General features: G+C 47.3%; 1 protein-coding gene across 1 annotated transcript in view; it reads left to right on the forward strand.

Annotated features, from left to right (window-relative positions):
* Positions 1-17,495, forward strand: part of CSMD2 (CUB and Sushi multiple domains 2) — a 590,124-nt gene that overhangs the window by 472,198 nt on the left and 100,431 nt on the right. Inside the window, exons 35-43 of the mRNA XM_029945853.1 lie at positions 1,294-1,389; positions 2,523-2,726; positions 3,076-3,200; positions 4,147-4,243; positions 5,521-5,625; positions 10,121-10,239; positions 10,759-10,828; positions 12,795-12,911; positions 15,919-16,128. Coding sequence (XP_029801713.1) covers positions 1,294-1,389; positions 2,523-2,726; positions 3,076-3,200; positions 4,147-4,243; positions 5,521-5,625; positions 10,121-10,239; positions 10,759-10,828; positions 12,795-12,911; positions 15,919-16,128 — 1,143 coding nt within the window. The remainder of the gene's footprint in view (positions 1-1,293; positions 1,390-2,522; positions 2,727-3,075; positions 3,201-4,146; positions 4,244-5,520; positions 5,626-10,120; positions 10,240-10,758; positions 10,829-12,794; positions 12,912-15,918; positions 16,129-17,495) is intronic.

Consider the following 17,495-nt stretch of genomic DNA (forward strand, 5'->3'; position numbering starts at 1 on the left):
GCTTCGAAGTTGAAATAGGTTTGTGAGAGATTACAAGGGTCCTAATCCACATTTTGGGCCAGCCAGTGGGAGGATGGAAAAGTAGAGTTTTGTTCTGCTTGCATCTTTTAAAGAGCTAGAGACAGAAGTGCTTATAAAGACAGGCTTTTTCCTCACGAGTTTCATTTTGCTTTGGCAGCCAGGAATTATCTGGGGCAATGACTCGTAGCCAGGCCCAGCCATCTGGGTCACGTATAGATAGCGTGCTATGCGAAACTCTCCACTCTCCATGGCCAGTAGCATCACGTGGGCTTTCTGGAAGCACTGGCAGGCCCAGATGTGCCTCCCAGTGGCTCCGTGACTGGTCCCAACTCCAGCCCTCCCTGCAGTGGAGACTTAGCCTAGCTGTCTGCAGCCCCAGCTTCCCTTCTGATGGTGGGGCCAGTGGCCATCTCAGGGGTCCCTAAGGCTGTGGATGGGCAGCAATCCAGAATGGCTGTACCACTACCTGCTGAGCCATAGTCCAGTTCCTCAGCTGCCTCAGGAAAGTGACCACAAGCAGAACCGCACTTCAGAGCTGTAGGTCCAGCTGCTGGTGTCTTCACTCTTGTCCATCTGCACCACATCAAGGAGAAGATAGAACTTTATCTTCTAATATAAAGGTATCCCTTGCCCATGCAGGTCTTCCCTAAGCTGTGTGTTACCAGTTGGGGGACAATATATCTTGCTTTGGTTGTCCTGGCATAATTATTAATAACATGCCCTTTGACTCTCAAAAGCTTCCTGGTGTGAGCAATAAATTATACAATCGCTGAGGTTATCTGTCATCTTACAGGATCTGGGAAGGGCTAGTTACCCTCAGATATTCACATCACCCTCCTTCCCAGAAGCTGATGCCATTTTTCTTTTTAATGTCAGTTTTCCAAGTAAACCACCCGTCATTTTGGTAATGGCCATTCTCCTCATCCTTGAGGGCCAATGTATGTCTGAAAGCTTTCTCCTTTCCAGGAAGGTCGTTCAATCTTTCTGATCCTCTCTTTCTTGACCTGTTAAATGAGGGCACCAAACTCTTGTCATGCCAGTCTTGTAATGACCATACATCAAGGTAAAACCATGGATGCTAAAGCCATCTGCAAACTTTAAACTGTAAAGTGTAATAAGAATGTGAGATTTTATTTCAGGAAGACCTGGGATATGGAAGGAATTGCTGTGAAGGGGTCAGGGCAGCCCCTCATCCCTGGCTGGAATCTTCTCTACTGGGCCTGACTGCTGGACTCACTGTCTTCCTCTCCTCCTCACCCCTTACCTCGGCAGGAGAATCGCTGCCCTTGGCCACCTCCAATCAAGTTCTCATTAAGTTTAGTGCCAAAGGCCAAGCACCAGCCAGAGGCTTCCACTTTGTCTACCAAGGTATGCAGGGCATGGATGTGAAAGGCGTGATGACATCTCAGTTGTTTAATGACTCTCTGACCGAAGGAACTGGGACTGTTGACCCCTAAGTCTGGGCCTCAGTCTTAGGGCATGTGGGGCAGTCACTGATTTGTAGGAAGGTTCCTTGAAATTCAGGTGAATTTAGACACTCATACCCAACAGACAATTCTTGGACCAAACTCCATGTCGAATGATGGGAAAAATCAGACATGGGAGGCTAACTCCTGCCCTTCCCCTCCCCCACTGCCTGCACTGTCCCAGTGGCTTTGGTATGACCAGCCCAAGCCTGTTACCTAGACTCCCATGGAGTTTGGTTTTCTGTGCAAGGCACAGTAAAGGTGTGGGAAAAACACAGACTTGGGATTAAGATCCCAAGCCCTGCCACTTTCTAACTGGGCACCAGCTACTCCTCCCCTCAGAGTCCCAGTTCGCTCACCTATAAAATGAGGGTCAGCATATTACCTCACTGACAGAGTTAAGAGAGTTCACAGAGTAGTTGGCACCAAGCAGGTGATCGATGTCTGTCCCCTCCCTTCCTTACTGGCCTTGAAAGGCAGAGTCTTGGATCATCCTGGCTTTCACCTGCAGGCCCCAACCTCTCATCCAGAAGGAAGCCCTCTTTTCAAGGGCCCATTATCCCACTGCCCAGGAAGAACTGTATTCCCCTGCCACAGAGGGATGGCATAACGGGGGCCTGTGTCAAAGGGTCCTGTCTGCCATGTGGGCAGGGGGAGGAGAAATTCAGATTCGGGTCATGGGAGTAGAGCCCTGGGCAGCTGCCAGGGTACGGTGAATGGAGGAAGAAAGGCCATTCTCCCTGTAAGGGGATGTGGGACGGTGATAGTGGGAAGACATCATGGAAAGCCACAGAACACAGCTGGGCCTAAAGTGCCTTCCATGGTTTCCGGAAGCTGTGCTGCCACCTTGTGTGTCCAATTATGTTTCAGTAAAATGGTCATTGTCCTGGAAAGTCCCTGCTCCTGCCCTGTAAGTGCTCAGATCCTCTCAGGGTCCCATCCAGACTATCTCAGCTTCAGTCCCATTGTGTGTCCATCCCTGGGCCAGATTTTAGAGGGGTTAGGCCTGCCCCTCAGTGCCCTTGTCCCCCGCAGCGGTACCCCGAACGAGCGCCACGCAGTGCAGCTCTGTGCCGGAACCCCGCTATGGCAAGAGGCTGGGCAGTGACTTCTCGGTGGGGGCCATCGTCCGCTTCGATTGCAACTCCGGCTATGCCCTGCAGGGGTCCCCAGAAATCGAGTGCCTCCCTGTTCCTGGGGCCTTGGCCCAGTGGAATGTATCAGCACCTACCTGTGTGGGTGAGTACCTGGACAACCAGGACTCCGGGGAAGGGGTGGCCAGAGACACCTAACAGCAGCCCCTGCCCACCAACATAACTTAAACAGGGTGTCCCCTTCAGGCCAATGGGTTGGGTCCTGTGGGTTGGGTGTGTAGACAGCAAGGAGGAGGAGCTGGGGTTGCTGGGGGAGGGATGCATGCGAAGGAGGGTTATAGGGACAGGAGCAACAGAAGAAGCAGGGTTGGGGACCTATGGGAGAAGCCAATAGCCAACAAGGGAGGCCCTGGAGGAGTGTTTGGGAAGGCTTCCATAAGGGGCCCACAAAGACAAGTAGGAGAAACCTCTGACCAGAACTGCCTCCTTCCCAGTGCCGTGTGGAGGCAACCTCACAGAGCGCAGGGGCACCATCCTGTCCCCAGGCTTCCCAGAGCCCTACCTCAACAGCCTCAACTGTGTGTGGAAGATCATGGTCCCTGAAGGCGCTGGCATCCAGGTAGGGGCTAGGAGATGCCTCAGTCAGGCTGGTAGCTGGGAGGAGACCTTTCAACCCTGTTCCTGCCCCTCGGGCCAGATGCGGAGGTGAGGCCCACAAACAGAAAAACTCAATAGCTCGAGGCCCAGAAGCTTCATGGGGTGTGAAGAGAGAGCTGGGTAACTCATGAAAGAGAAGGGGTGGAACGGGCTTGTGCCATCAGGGAAACCCAGAAGAGGGAATGGGCCTGGACTGGGATACAGAGATTGGGCAAGATTCATAGATGTTTTTCAGATTCCTCGAAGGGTTCTTTTCTCAAGATTATGGGGGATAGGAGAGGGGACTTTGCAGGAAAGGGGAAGGAGCAAACAGAGCATGGAGAAGCCCCAGACACACACCTAGGTGTCATAACTGCCGCCTGAGCTGTAGAGGCACAATGGGGGCCGCACCTGGTGTCCAGTGGTGAGACCCAACTGGAGACAGCCCCGGCACTGATATGGCAGCCTGGAGGAGGCACTAGAGCCTGCAAGGCCAACAGAGAGGCAGCACTCAGGGACTCAAGGTGGGCAGGTCTGGCCAGGAGTGGGTTACTGGCTTATGGCTACAGGATGTCTGCTGAAATCCAGACAGGGAAGGAGAAAAACCCCAGCAATGTTTCAGAGATGAGGAGGCCATTCAAACAGAAATATTCCTGGCACTTCCTGAAATTTCCTTTCCCTATTCTCTGCCTGACAAAGGACTCCACTGTCTTACAGCCCTTCATTTTAAATCCTTTCCCCCGCACTGGACAACGAGGTCCTTGGGGGTAGGGACTGCATCTTACTCTTACCAGAAAGACCTAGCACAATGTCAGGTGTAGACTGACAGTTCCAGTAATGGAATTAACTACATGAATGGAGAAGAAGGGAGGCAGAGAGAGACAGACATAGGCTGCCTAACCAACAATTCAATCCCTCTGCCTTCCCAGATTCAAGTCATCAGTTTTGTCACAGAGCAGAACTGGGACTCTCTGGAGGTATTTGATGGCGCAGACAACACTGTTACCATGCTGGGGAGTTTCTCAGGTGAGGCGGGGCAACTCAGAGGGCAGTGGTAGACTTCATCATCATCGTCATCATCATCACCACTGAGATCTAGCTGACATGCCATAAAACTCGCCATCTTAAGGTGTACAATTCACAGATGTTAACTGGAAGCATTTTGGTGATTGTATTACAGAATATACAAATATTGAAGCATGTCACACATCTGAAACTAATATAATGTTGTATGTGAGTTATAGCTCAATAATAAAATGATAATAATGCTACAGTGAAAAGATAGTGTACAATTTAGTAGTTTTTAGTATATTCACAAGATTCTAAAACTATCACTGCTATCTAATCCCAGAACATTCATCACCCCAGAATGATACCAGGTACTCATTTGCATGCACTCCCCATCACTCCCCCTCCCCACCCCTTGGCAATCACGACTTGGCAACCTACTTCCCATCTTTATAGATTTGCTTGTTCTGGAAATTTCATATAAATGGATCCTACAATATGCAGCCTTCTGGGTCTGGCTTCTTTTCACTCAGCATAATTTTTCAAGGCCCCCCATGTTGTAACAAGCATCAACACTTCACCGTGTGGCTAGACCAGATTTCACTTACCCATCCATCAGTTGATGGACATTTGGTCGTTTCCACTTGTTGGCTAATTATGAATAATGCTGCTATAAACATTTGTGTAGAAATTTCTGTGGGACATAATTTCATTTCTCTTGGGTATATATACCTAACAGTGGAATTCCTGGGTTATTATAATTCTCTATTTAAATGTGGGGGAGGAACTGACAAACTGTTTTCCAAAGTGGCTACACCATTACCAATAGCAGACTTCTTACTGAGTGTGGTGTGTGCTTTTGCCCAATGCCCAGGACAATTATCTGGCTCTTTCAGTCTTCAGAATTCCATTTGCCAAGATATAAAAGCCATGTGCACTTTATACCCTGTCTACCCTGCCTGGATTGGCTAGAAAATTATACCTGTCAGAGTTATTTGCATATGGCTGGAAAGGGACCAAACTCTTAGGCTACCTACGGAACTCCCCCTACCATTGGCACATGGCTCTGCCACCACTCGTTCTGCAGAAACTTGTTTGAGGTCTCCTCTCCCTCAGCCACCAGAGACCCAGCATTCTCAAGGTGTGCTAATTTGTCATGTAGCAAGTTTGATAGTTGGGGACGTTTGAGGGTCCTGGGAGCAGAGTGTCAGCAGGCAGCAAAAGCAAGAAATAAAGGAAGGAGCTTGGGGGCCGGGGGTGGCTAATTGTGCTTGGTCCCTGTTTCCTTGCCCTAGGGACAACCGTGCCTGCCCTTCTGAACAGCACCTCCAACCAGCTCTACCTCCATTTCTACTCAGATATCAGCGTGTCAGCAGCCGGCTTCCACTTGGAGTACAAAAGTGAGGATCCAAAATTTCAGCTGTGTACAGGGCCCAGGGTGGGGACTGACATATCAAGGACCCACAGTGAGCAGGGGTCACACTGGGGCTGTGTATTTTCCACCCATGTTAGCCTGACCACAGACTTAGAGGAAGATGCTGAAGTTCAGGGAAGGTCTGAAACTCCTCAAGACTGCAGCCAGTAAGGGATGGAGCCAGGATCCCCCCACCGCAGTATCTGCTACTCAGACACCTGCGGGCCTCCCTCTGTCCACACCAGGAGTGGGAAGGGAGCACAGTCATCGGCCTCGGTCCAGTATATACATTGGGATGTAAGAAAATGCAGGCGCTCTCCTCAGTCCTAAACCCTGTCCTCTCCAACCCCTGGTTCTGTGATTCACCTGCCTTTGAAGTTCCTGTCCTCATTAGAGACTTCACTCCTCTTGCACCAGATTTCTCCTTCCATGCTCAGAACCTTACATCCTGGCTTCCAGTGTCCAGAAGTGGTCACAATGAAAAACTTTTAAATAAAAAAGGCTTGTGGATGTGTTTTTTGGGACAACAAAAACAGAGGTTGCTGGGAGCCGGTTGTCATCCTGGGACAGCCTGCCATTGCCCTTCCCCGCTGGGTATAGGAGAGAATAGGTAGACCAAGGTACTTGTTACACATTCATCCAGCAAATAGTTATTGAGCGATTACAGCATGCCAGGTGCTCTGTTGGGTTTTGCTAGGATTGGGTAAGATCAAGATGGTTAAGTCCTCTCAGAGTCCATTAAAGAGAGGCAGACACATGGACACAGGAGTGCATTAAAGTATTACAGATGCTCCCCTGAATGTCCCCAAATGTCCCAAAATGGTAGAGTAGTGGTTCAAAGGAGAGAATGGTCACTTCTACCTGGGACAGATGGAGAGGTCAATGTCATGAAGAAACATTGAGTGTCTACAATGTGGCAAGCCCTGTGCTAGATGCCCACAGAACAGAGGTGGGTAAGACATGGCTTCTGCCCTCAAACACACAGAATCTAGGGGGATAGATGGACAAGGGAGCAATAATTTTAGTGCAACCTAATATGCTAAGAAAGTGCAGAAGAGGGGAGTTAAACCTGGTCAGGTGAGACCTTACAGAAGGGGATGCCCAAGTTAAATGTGTAATGAAGAGTAAGAAATGTGGAAAGGTATTAGCTTGGCCATCTTTGACAACACGTGCCCAGGCAGATGGAAGCCCCAGTTGGTGCCAGATGCCTGGTAGGGTCGGCACTGGAGGTTATGCAAATGTCCAGCTGATATCCAGAATGAATGAGATTTATCCAGATGGTTGGGAGAGGATTCGTTGGATCCCAGGATGCCTGTGGTCTGAAAGAACTGAACTGTGCACTGGTGGGAAAGACCTCAGGCAGCTTGAAGCGGGGACCCTGAGGAGCAGAGGCTAGGACACAGACCTCTAAGACCTTCCTCCCTGCAGACCTCAAGGCTTCATTCTCCTCATGGACTAAAGTATTCTGGGTTTCTTGAATAGTCCACTTCTTTTTTCTTTTGTCCTTTTTTCTCTATTCTGTCCAATTTTGTTTCTTTATTTAGTATTTTAATTTGAGTCCTTAAACGTTCCCTAAAATCTTTTCTTTTCTTTCCTCTTCCAAAGATATATTTCCTCTTGTCATTCTGCTGCCTCATTACCAGAAAAAAGTAATTCACCTCTTCTCAATTTGTTGGTGATGGTGTTGATGTTCAAGGGAACTGGTAGTTTTCTGAGTAGCTGATGTTTATCACGCATTGTCCTCTGATGGTGGGAAGGGCTGAAGGAAAATTGAGGTCCCCATTAGTATTTGGTGACTGAAATTCCTAGGAGCCAAAACCATTTTGTTTTGTTAACCTACTATTCTGTTAATTTTTGACAATCTACAAAGAGGATGCAGAAGGGAAGAACTGACTGCTACTGTGGAGGTAAATGGTTTTGAAGGGTACTGAAAAGTCATATCTACTGCTATGACTCACTTAATGTTGGACTAGTTGAAATGGAAAAAGAACAATATGCTTTCCAAAGCAATAGATTGCATATGATAAAAACAAATTCTTCCTTTGTTGTAAGCATGGCTTAAATAAAGTCAAGCTGTGCAGCGAGAAATTAGAATGGACTTTTCTCGGTCTCCCTCTTTCTTCCACTCTTGGATTGCATGTTTTTCTCCTACCACATTCTTTTGCTCTTGCCTCCTCTCTCTCTTCCTCTCCCTCTATTTCCCCCTACTTCTCTACTGGTCACTAGGTCTCAGGTTACTAAGTTGTGGTCACCCCACTAAATGGTGAGTTGCATTATACTTAACGTGCAAGGAGGAGTGAGGAGAAAGAGACAAGATGACAGTCAAGATGAAGTACTTCAAATTCAGCTTAATGATTGTCTTAATACTTTGGGGCCTTTAGCCCAGCTGCTGAGATTTGTGGACATAAGCCCAAACAGCCTTCATTTCTAAGAATCACATTCACTTCTTAAAAGTGCCCAGGAATTGCCTGGGGAAGGCACAAAGGAACTTTCTAGAAGAGTGAGCAGCGTTGTGTGGCTTTGATAGGGGTTTGGGTTATACAGGTGCATGCATGTGTCAAAACTTAGCAAATGTACATGTAAGGTCTGTACATTTTGTTATATGTAAATTTTCCTCAGAGGGGGAAAAAAGCACGCATCGACTCTCAGCTCTCAAAGTGGAATGAGGATTCATCAACTGCCACACAAGAAGATGAGGCTAGTGCTTGGGGCCCAGGCTGGCTAGCCCCGCCCCGTTCCTTTTCCACAGGCACCTGGCTCCTTACAGGCTCTGCATACACATGGCTTCTCCCATGGAGCCTGTATCTCCCAAGAGATCTGGGATCTCCTAGGAGGGCTATCTATCAGAAGATATCTACCAGGAATCTAATAGGAGTGCTGAGGGTGTCCCCTCCCAAACACTCTAGGCCGTGAAAGTGCCTAGAAGCAGACCCAACCATGAAGTCTGTTAGCCCTCATCTCTGGAAAACCACACTGCAAGTCCCATGCATCAGTCTCTAGGGATTTATTTAGTGCCTCTTATTTATTTATTTATTTATTCCATCTTACATGCCCACACCTGCAGAGGGACCCTGGCAGCACACAGGAGAGAAGTGAAGCCCACCAGTCAGGGGACATCCACTCCCATTTGCTGTGGGTTTCCACCAAGACGGAAATCAAAGCAGGATGAGGATGATTTCAGGAGAGGAGGGAAGGGGCGGAGAGCAGGGCTGGGTCTCCTATGAGCTCATGTTGCCTGTGAGTTTGACCTCCACTTGGACAGCCCTGGAGTCAGACTTGGCTTGATTTGAATCCTGGCTCTATGGCTTGCTAAGGGCATGTCTCTGGGCCTCTTGGCCTGTGTCCTCACCTGTGAAATGGGATGTGAAAACTCCTTCAAGGGATGGGATGATGTGTGTGACACACCTGCCCCAGCTCTGCTTGTGGGAAGTCTCAGCAAGTGCTGCTTCAGTGGTGACAGCAGGTGGGCAGTGGGGAGGAGGACCACGATGAGAAGATTAGGATGGATGTCCTAGCAAAGCTCGGTGTGCCATGCTGCTATATAATAAGGAGCAAATGAGTGTAGATGAATTTGAAAACTCAGGAAAGGAGAGTGGAGGAATGTTTGAGAGCCCTTAGAGGTGATCTTGGATGGGACCAAGATCATGACGATCCTAGAATGTCCTGTGAGAGGGTAAGATTCCATATAACACTTGATGGGGACCCATTTTGAATTGCTGAGTAAGGGAGTCCATGATTCAAGGAGGGACCTTAAGAAATGCCAGTTGCCTTTGAGTGCAGGCTGGCCTGGGGCACAGAAGGAGGGGGAAGCTATGAGAGACCTGGCAGTGAGACAGGGCCAGGGCTGACTGTGGGGGCCAAGTGTGAGGAGCTCCCAGTCCTGCTCCCAGAAAGGAGCTGGCCTCATCTTAAAAATACAACAGGAGAAATAAGACAGCAGAGGGTCTATTCCACTGGCAAACTTTTTCTGGGAAGTCTGTCCCAGGAAGTGGGTCTTTCTGAGCCCCAGGAGCAACACTGACAGGTCTCTCTCTGATAACTGCTCTCCTTCCTCCTTGCCTTTCCTCTCTCCCAGTTTCATAGCCCAAAGGAATGTCTTCATAGGACAAGGAAAAGAGAGGGGAGTTGGGGGTCTGGGAGTAGTAAGGGAGCCTGGTGAAGAGGTCTGGGGGATTGGAGTCAGGACTGGGCATCTCCCTAGCTCTCTATTCCAGAGTACTTCTGCTGAGCCCAGGGGGCAGTCACATGGTGCACAGGATGCCCGCCTGCCCCAAGGAGCCTCTGTCAAGCCTCTGAGCCATACAAATATTCTGACTTTCTCTGTGCACTCTGAGGGCCAGCACTGGCCTAGAGGCCGAGGGCAGAGAAAGTACAAGTTAGACCCTTTATTCTCCCTGCTGCCAGGATCACCCTCTGCCTCCCAGTCCACTGACCCGCAGGGCTTGTCCATTCTCCTTTATGTTTGCCTCTGTCTTGTCTAGCGGTGGGCCTGAGCAGCTGTCCAGAACCCGCTGTGCCCAGTAACGGGGTGAAGACCGGCGAGCGCTACTTGGTGAATGATGTGGTCTCTTTCCAGTGTGAGCCAGGATATGCCCTCCAGGTACCTCCCCCTGACACCCAGGGCAGGAAACAGGTGTCCCCTGAGATGTGCTGGGCCAGCCTCATGCCAGCCTAGCCGCAGTCACCAAAGAAAAGGGAGAAGACCCTGAGGTCCCCCGGGACCATTGTCCTTTCTCAGTGCCGTTCATGCAAAAGACGAGCTTTGCTGACTTCGGCGATTTAGCACAAGCCAGCCTCAGAATGTGTTCCTGCAAAGTTTCGGTTTGATTAGACTTCAGGAAAATTTAATCTTCCTTTGAAGGCCATGAGGGAATCTAGTAATTAAAGGAGTCTCATAAGGAACCATTAGTAATGAGAATTCTTTAGTAATGGCTGTTAATAAAGCATCCTTCCCCAAAGTCTCTCTCCCTCTGCCTCATCCCACCCCACAGAGGGTTCGTATATCTTTGTGTATCTTGTTCCTCAATGCAAGGCCCCTGAACAAACCCCCTCTTCTGGGTTGTATGTACAATTGTGCCCACAGGGGCAATTAGCCCATCCCTGTTCCTGATTCCTCCAGGGCCACGCCCACATCTCCTGCATGCCCGGAACTGTGCGCCGCTGGAACTACCCTCCGCCACTCTGTATTGGTAAGAGAGCCCTGACATTTTCTGTTCATTCATACCCATTTTCTACCAGGGATTTGGGCTCAGTGGCATATCACTGGGATCAAGTTCAAATCTAAAGGCAGATTGGTGTTCTGAGTCTGTGCAAAGATAGTAGTTTTAGGCTGATGGGCAGCTCTCATACAAGGTGGTCATGACTTTTGCGAACCTTCGCCCACCCAGTGGAACATCACAGGAGACTTGTTCATTTGAAAGCGTGATGATGATCATTCTGATTCAGATAATTGACCAAAGCCTGAATGGAACCCCTGAGCAATTGAAGCCTTCCCCTATGACTTTTTAGGGGACAGATGGATAAAATCCACTAATAAAAAATGTGGAGGGTTACATGTGAAACAAGGGCTTGGGTTGGTTGGCTTTCTTACCCTGTGCTAAGCAATAATGAAGAGATTCATAGATACAAGAAAAGTCATGGTCTCAGAAGTTTCTTGTCAGGTTGGGGGAGAGGGAATGTGACATTTACCGTCTATTACGTGCACATCACAGGGCTATGTGTTTCCTCACAGCAGCTCTTCAGAGGAGGCATCATTGCCCTCATTTTTGCAAATAAGAAAACTAAGGCTTTTAGGTAGAAAGTGATTGGCATCATTAGGAATAGAAATCTACTTTTCTCTGATGCCCAGCCAACTATAAAGTGCAAATCAAGGCTTACCTTGGGATAAGAAGCAAAGTGGGTGGAGGGAGCATCACTTGGGCATAATGGCATTTCCCTTCTGTGATTTCACCAGGGTTCAGGATGTGGTCATCTGCTAAGCAGTCAGAAATGTGACTGGTCAGGGCAAGGCACATGTTACAAAGTTCTTGCCAAGGAATCTACTCATGGTAACAGCAGCTACCGCCCATAGAGTAGCTGTGGTCAGTTTACTGTGTGCACCAGCCACTGTTTCAAGTAATGTACAGTCCTTTCTGTTGTAACTTAATGACAGTCCTATGACATAGGTGCTGTAATTGGCTCCATTTTACAGATGAGGGAAACTGAGGTTTGGAGGGGTTTAGAACTCACCCAAAGCCACACAGGAAGTGAAAGCCTTGGGATTGTGAGCCCAGCAGTCAAGGCTGGAGCCCCCAACTCTGAACCCAGGAACTGTTGCATTCAGGTCTGTTTGTTGCCCTTTCCCTAAAATACCTTCGCTTAGACACTGCAGATCCCTCTCCTCCACCTCTTTCTCTGGCTTCCATAACAAGCTAGTCCCTTGAAGCTCACGTGACACCTTCCTAAAAGACATGAAAGGAAAGAATTGTTGTCAGCTGACCAGGCTGTATTTATGCTCCAGCCCTGCGTCTTTAGGTGACTCTGAAGTCGCCTCGATTGGAGTGTCAGATGCCCTAGCCCCTCATGGTTGGTTCCCCATGGAATGCTAATCACAATCACTTTGGCTGAGGGCAAAGGTCAGAGTCTGAGGGTGAGCACCTGGTATGGCCACCCAACCCCATGGAATGTATATTTGTAAAGAACTTGGCATGGTGCCTGGCACCAAGTGGGGACACAGTGCATGCTAGTCCCCTTCCTTCATCCTTTCTCTTCAGTGTTAGAAGAGTTGATTGGACAGTGACAGAGGGAGATTTGAGGCACAGTGTAAGAAATGGTCACACTTCTCTTGGAGCACACCACTTTGCTGCATGACCTTGCTAAAGGAACTGACCTGTGAAGGGCGTGCTCAAGGTCAAGAGTCACAACTTGGATTTGTGAGCCATTGGGCAGTGCCAGGATGCTGAGCAGCCCTTCCTGAACTTACATATGTACTCAGTTTTGCCCATGTGTGCAGTTTTGTTAGGAGATAACCTGTAGATTCCTTTGGATTCTCAATGGGATTTTATGACTTGGGAATGGTTAAAAAAGCTGCTGCTCTAAGGGAACATCCAAACACTGACATAGCCCCATAATCTCCTCCATGCTGTCCTAACCTTCTATCTGGTTTCATTGTCACAGCACAGTGTGGGGGAGCAGTGGAAGAGATGGAGGGGGTGATCCTGAGCCCTGGATTCCCAGGCAACTACCCCAGCAACATGGACTGCTCCTGGAAAATAGCACTGCCCGTGGGCTTTGGTAAGTCTTCACACCCAGGTCCCAGTGCTTAAAGCAACCTTTCCCTGCAGCCATTCAGCACAACCTTGGCCGAGACAGTATAGCACTCTGCCTCTCTATTTCTTCATCTGTTTCACTTCTCATACCATTGTGAACATCAGTTAAGAATAGTAGAAATGAACATTTTGGGCACATAAAATATAGAGAAAATAATCTTAGGGATTTCCATTATCATTATTATTTGAGTAGCAAGCTGAAATTCAGGACTGTGGAATGAGAAATTACTCAGGGATGGTTGAAAAAGAAAAAAATCTGTTACAGAGACTGGACCTCAAGTTGTGCTTTTAACTTCAATATCCAATTTCTCATCCTAATTAAATTATATAGCCAAGGTCAATATGATATAGAGTTTGCATTCTTTATACGCACATTCTGGCTGGTCTTAAAGACTGGGAGATTTGTGTATGTGTGGAGATGCAGTATGCCAGGCACAGGGGTTGACGGGGTGTGGAGGACATCGGTCTGGGTACAAAATTTAATTGCTGATGATTCATTCCTGACTGGGGATATAATTTAACCCCAACATCTCTGTTGAAGAGATAAAGGATTTGAGTTGACGCAGAATTAATGGAACATCTTGCCTGAGTCACTGCCCTGCTCCCAGGGGACAAAATGTCCTGGGGGACTGCTCCTGCATAGAACTGCGATCTCTCACTCTGCGACCTCGGGAATGGAGGCCACCTACTTGTGTCCTTTACTATCCAGCCTAGACTGGGTCTTATGATGGAGAAAGGGATCCAATTGACCTACTTTAAATCTGTTCTTAGGGGAGGAAGGAGGCTGGTGAACCTTCAGAGGATGGAGTCTTATATTTAGAACCATCTTCTGGAGGAACCTGGGGACAGATAATCAGGGTACAAAATGATGAGGACTTCGGTGGCCTTGGGAAACTCCAGATTTAGACACTGGGGGAAGAGGAGCTGGGAGACCCTATAGCTCTGCATCCAGACATGGGCCACAAGAATCTCAGGTGATAGAAGGATGGAGGGAGCGCAGCCCCCAAAGGAAAATGGACATTTAAGTGGGAACTACATCACTGTTCTCTGTAAGTCCTGAAGTTCAGCCACCAGAGCTCTCTATCTCTAAGACCTGGGTGCTTATTCAGCCTCTGGAAAATAAGCCACCTGCAGGGTCCAATCACAGAAGACCTTGCTTTCAAGTGAAGGTTGACTCCAGCACCCAGCCTAGTATGGCACCTGGCTTCAATGTGTAAAGAGCCATTGAATTTATAAGCTTCTACCACTAGATGGCAATGGTCATGCCCAGTTCTTTCCAAGCCCTTTCAATTCAGAAATTCTGGAATCCTTGAAGAGTCCCTTGGATGGACATTCTGCCCACAGTGTTGGGGTGTTGCATGGGCTGCAGACAACATGTCCAAAAGTGCTCACTGTAAAATTGTTCATAGTTTGAAAACAATCTCCATGTTTAGTAATAGGGTAGCAAATAGTGCAGTTGGGTAATTCATAAAAATGGAATTAATTAATATGTAGTTAAAACCAATGAACTTTATATATCAACAAGGATGGACCCTGAAAAACACAATACTGACCAACAAAGTTTCTAAAACTATATGTACAGTATAACAACATTATGTAAATGTTTAAGCCAAATAAATCAGACAAATATTTAAGAATCTAAAAACATGAACTGAGGTGAGGGGCACCTGAGCGGCTCAGTCAGTGGAGTGTCTGACTTCAGCTCGGGTCATGATCTCATGGCTAGTGAGTTCGAGCCCCACATTGGGCTCTGTGCTGACAGCTCAGAGCCTGGAGCCTGCCTTGGATTCGGTGTTTCCCTCTCTTTCTGTCCCTTCCCCTTTCATGCTCTGACTCGATTTCTATCTCTCTCAAAAATAAAAAACATTAAAGAAAGTTTTTTTAATACAAAATTAAATAAATAAATAAATGATCTAAAAAACACGAACTGAAAGAAATCTTTCCAATTCATGAGAGTGGCCTTCTGTTGAGGGAAGAAAGGAATGGGAGAGAGCAAGAGACATGAAGGGTCCTCAACATTATAAGTAAAGTCTTCATTCTATTTAAATAAGTAGACCCAAAGATGATCACTAACAGCTTAGTGCTCACCATTAGACTACAACCCCCATGAAGACCAGGACCTGGTAAATCCTCTTCATCTCTGTGCAGTGCCTAGCACAGCCCTGATGCACACCAAATGCTCAGTAAATATTACTGGAGAATCAATGAACATTCTTCTAGTTTTTTAACACTAAAATTAGAATTAGATACTGCATGCTACTTTGCAGTCCAATTTTCACAATTAACATAGTGGACATTTTCCTATTTGCTCAGTAAATAATATGCCTTCAATATCATTTTTAATGGTCATCTAATTTTGAGAAGTCTCACCAGTAAACAAATGTCAATCTTCCTACCTCCATTCTTCAGAGTATATTCAAGGACTTAATTAGATCAATTTAACCTGTCAGATGGTTAGGAGATCTTGATTAATCCAGTAAGATCCCTGAGTGTAAACTTCACTGACAATGTATTCTTCCAATTTCTGAATTCTCATAAGTGTTCTAGAAGATACCAGTATGATGGAGTTCATGTCTTTTGCTTGGGCACAGTTATTTTTAGGTGATGGTATTTTTAAATAAAAGTTTCTTTTAGCAAAGCTATCTTTATACTAATAGTAGGCTTATGAACCACAAATCAAATATTAGCCCTGAGCTTTGTTTTCAATAAAATAAAATGGACTAGGAATGGAGCTCTGAAATGACCAGTGCTTTTAATTCTGAGTGAATAATATATTTTTAAATGCAGTACTGCCTCAAGACAAAAGACTGGACTCAACAGTAACTCCCAGAGCTGTGTTCTGGGAATCTTGCTTGGGTGGGAAGCCAGTAGTAGGGATACATGAGGTCTGGCAGGACAAGCTCCTACGAGGCTGCACATTTGAAGCAGGACTTTATTGCTTTGGGCACTGTCTGCCTCTGTCTTGCTCCCAGGAGCTCACATCCAGTTCCTGAACTTCTCCACCGAGCCCAACCACGATTTCATAGAAATCCGGAATGGCCCCTACGAGACCAGCCGCATGATGGGCAGATTCAGTGGAAGCGAGCTTCCGGGCTCCCTGCTCTCCACATCCCACGAGACCACTGTGTATTTTCACAGCGACCACTCCCAGAACCGACCAGGATTCAAGCTGGAGTATCAAGGTAAAGACAGGAAGTGGTTTGCTCCTGTCCAACCCCTTCTCTTACCCACAACCGCCATCTTCCCAGCCTTCCACATAGGGGAAGAGAAAACACAAGAAGGGCTGGTGGGGAGGGTGGCAGGCCTATCTATGAAGGCTTCCTTTTGGTGGCAGGTCTCTGTGGCCCCATGAAGATATCTAATCGCCTTTGACAAGCCTTTTCCAGGGTTACAGGCCCAATGGCCAATAGTTGTCCCGAGCTTTCCCATCAGGCATCCCTGAGCGTCCAGCCAGCCACTTCCCCTCAGCCTTGATAGGCTTACTTAGTCCCTCTGGGTCCTCCCCTGTGTGTCAAGCCCTATTTCCCTCAGTGAAGCTCCTCCTATCACATGACGGAGGATTCTGGTAACAACCTTGGAATGCCCACTGAACCTTCACAATGAGACAAGCCCCTTGACTCCTACTGAGGGTTTTCCGAGCATGCTCATTAGGGCTCTGCCTTGCTGAGGTGAAATCCTGTGGCAGGCTCCCCCCCTCCTGGCATGCTTTCCCTAGAACAAGCCCTGTCCACCTCAACCCATGCTTCCCCTATGTGAGGGGCCCTTCCCCGTGGCTGTGCACACTGCACTCAATCTGTGTAGCTCTACACAGCAGCCCCAGATGGGCCCAACTTGTCCCTCAGACGCTGCCCTAGTGTGACTGACTGAACCATTGGTTCTAACCCCTTTTTCCAGATTCTTCTGCTGGCTTTTTTTTTTCATAATTTTGAACTTTGTTCCAATCTAATACATGCTTATTTAAAAATTAAAACTTTACAGATGTTTTTGTGAATACATTATCAAAATTCAAAATTCTCCCATAATCCCTCTCCAACCCCACCTTATGCAACCCCAACTAAGGCCCCATTTTTTTCTGTACATATATTGATGTAACTGTATCATATTTCATCCAAATTGTATCATAGTATTTTTTTAAACAAAAATTTTTTTAACTAAATTTTTCATTACATAAGCAGCTCACAAACACACTCACCTTGTTAAAAAGAAAGGGAGGGAGGAAGGATGAAGGGAAGGAAGGAGAAAATTAAAGCATTACAGGTTAAGGCCAAGCCTTCCCTGTCTACAGCCTCCAACCCCAGGCTTATTTCCCAGACATAATCACTGTTGTTTTCATATGATCTTTCCAGATCTTTTTCCATTTGTTGGCATAGAAACACATATGTTATATGTACCTATGAAGATATGTAATGTTACATGACTTTCTTGGTTGTGTTTCCTATATAAATATATAGAATGGTCTATATACACAATGCTCTGATATTAGGCTTTTTCATCCCTCATCAGAAATGAATACTGGCCATGGATTCAGGCTTAGGGAAAGGGGTATCCT

The sequence above is a fragment of the Suricata suricatta genome, chromosome 8 (genome assembly GCF_006229205.1).
Source record: "Suricata suricatta isolate VVHF042 chromosome 8, meerkat_22Aug2017_6uvM2_HiC, whole genome shotgun sequence".
NCBI classification, from domain to species: domain Eukaryota; kingdom Metazoa; phylum Chordata; class Mammalia; order Carnivora; family Herpestidae; genus Suricata; species Suricata suricatta.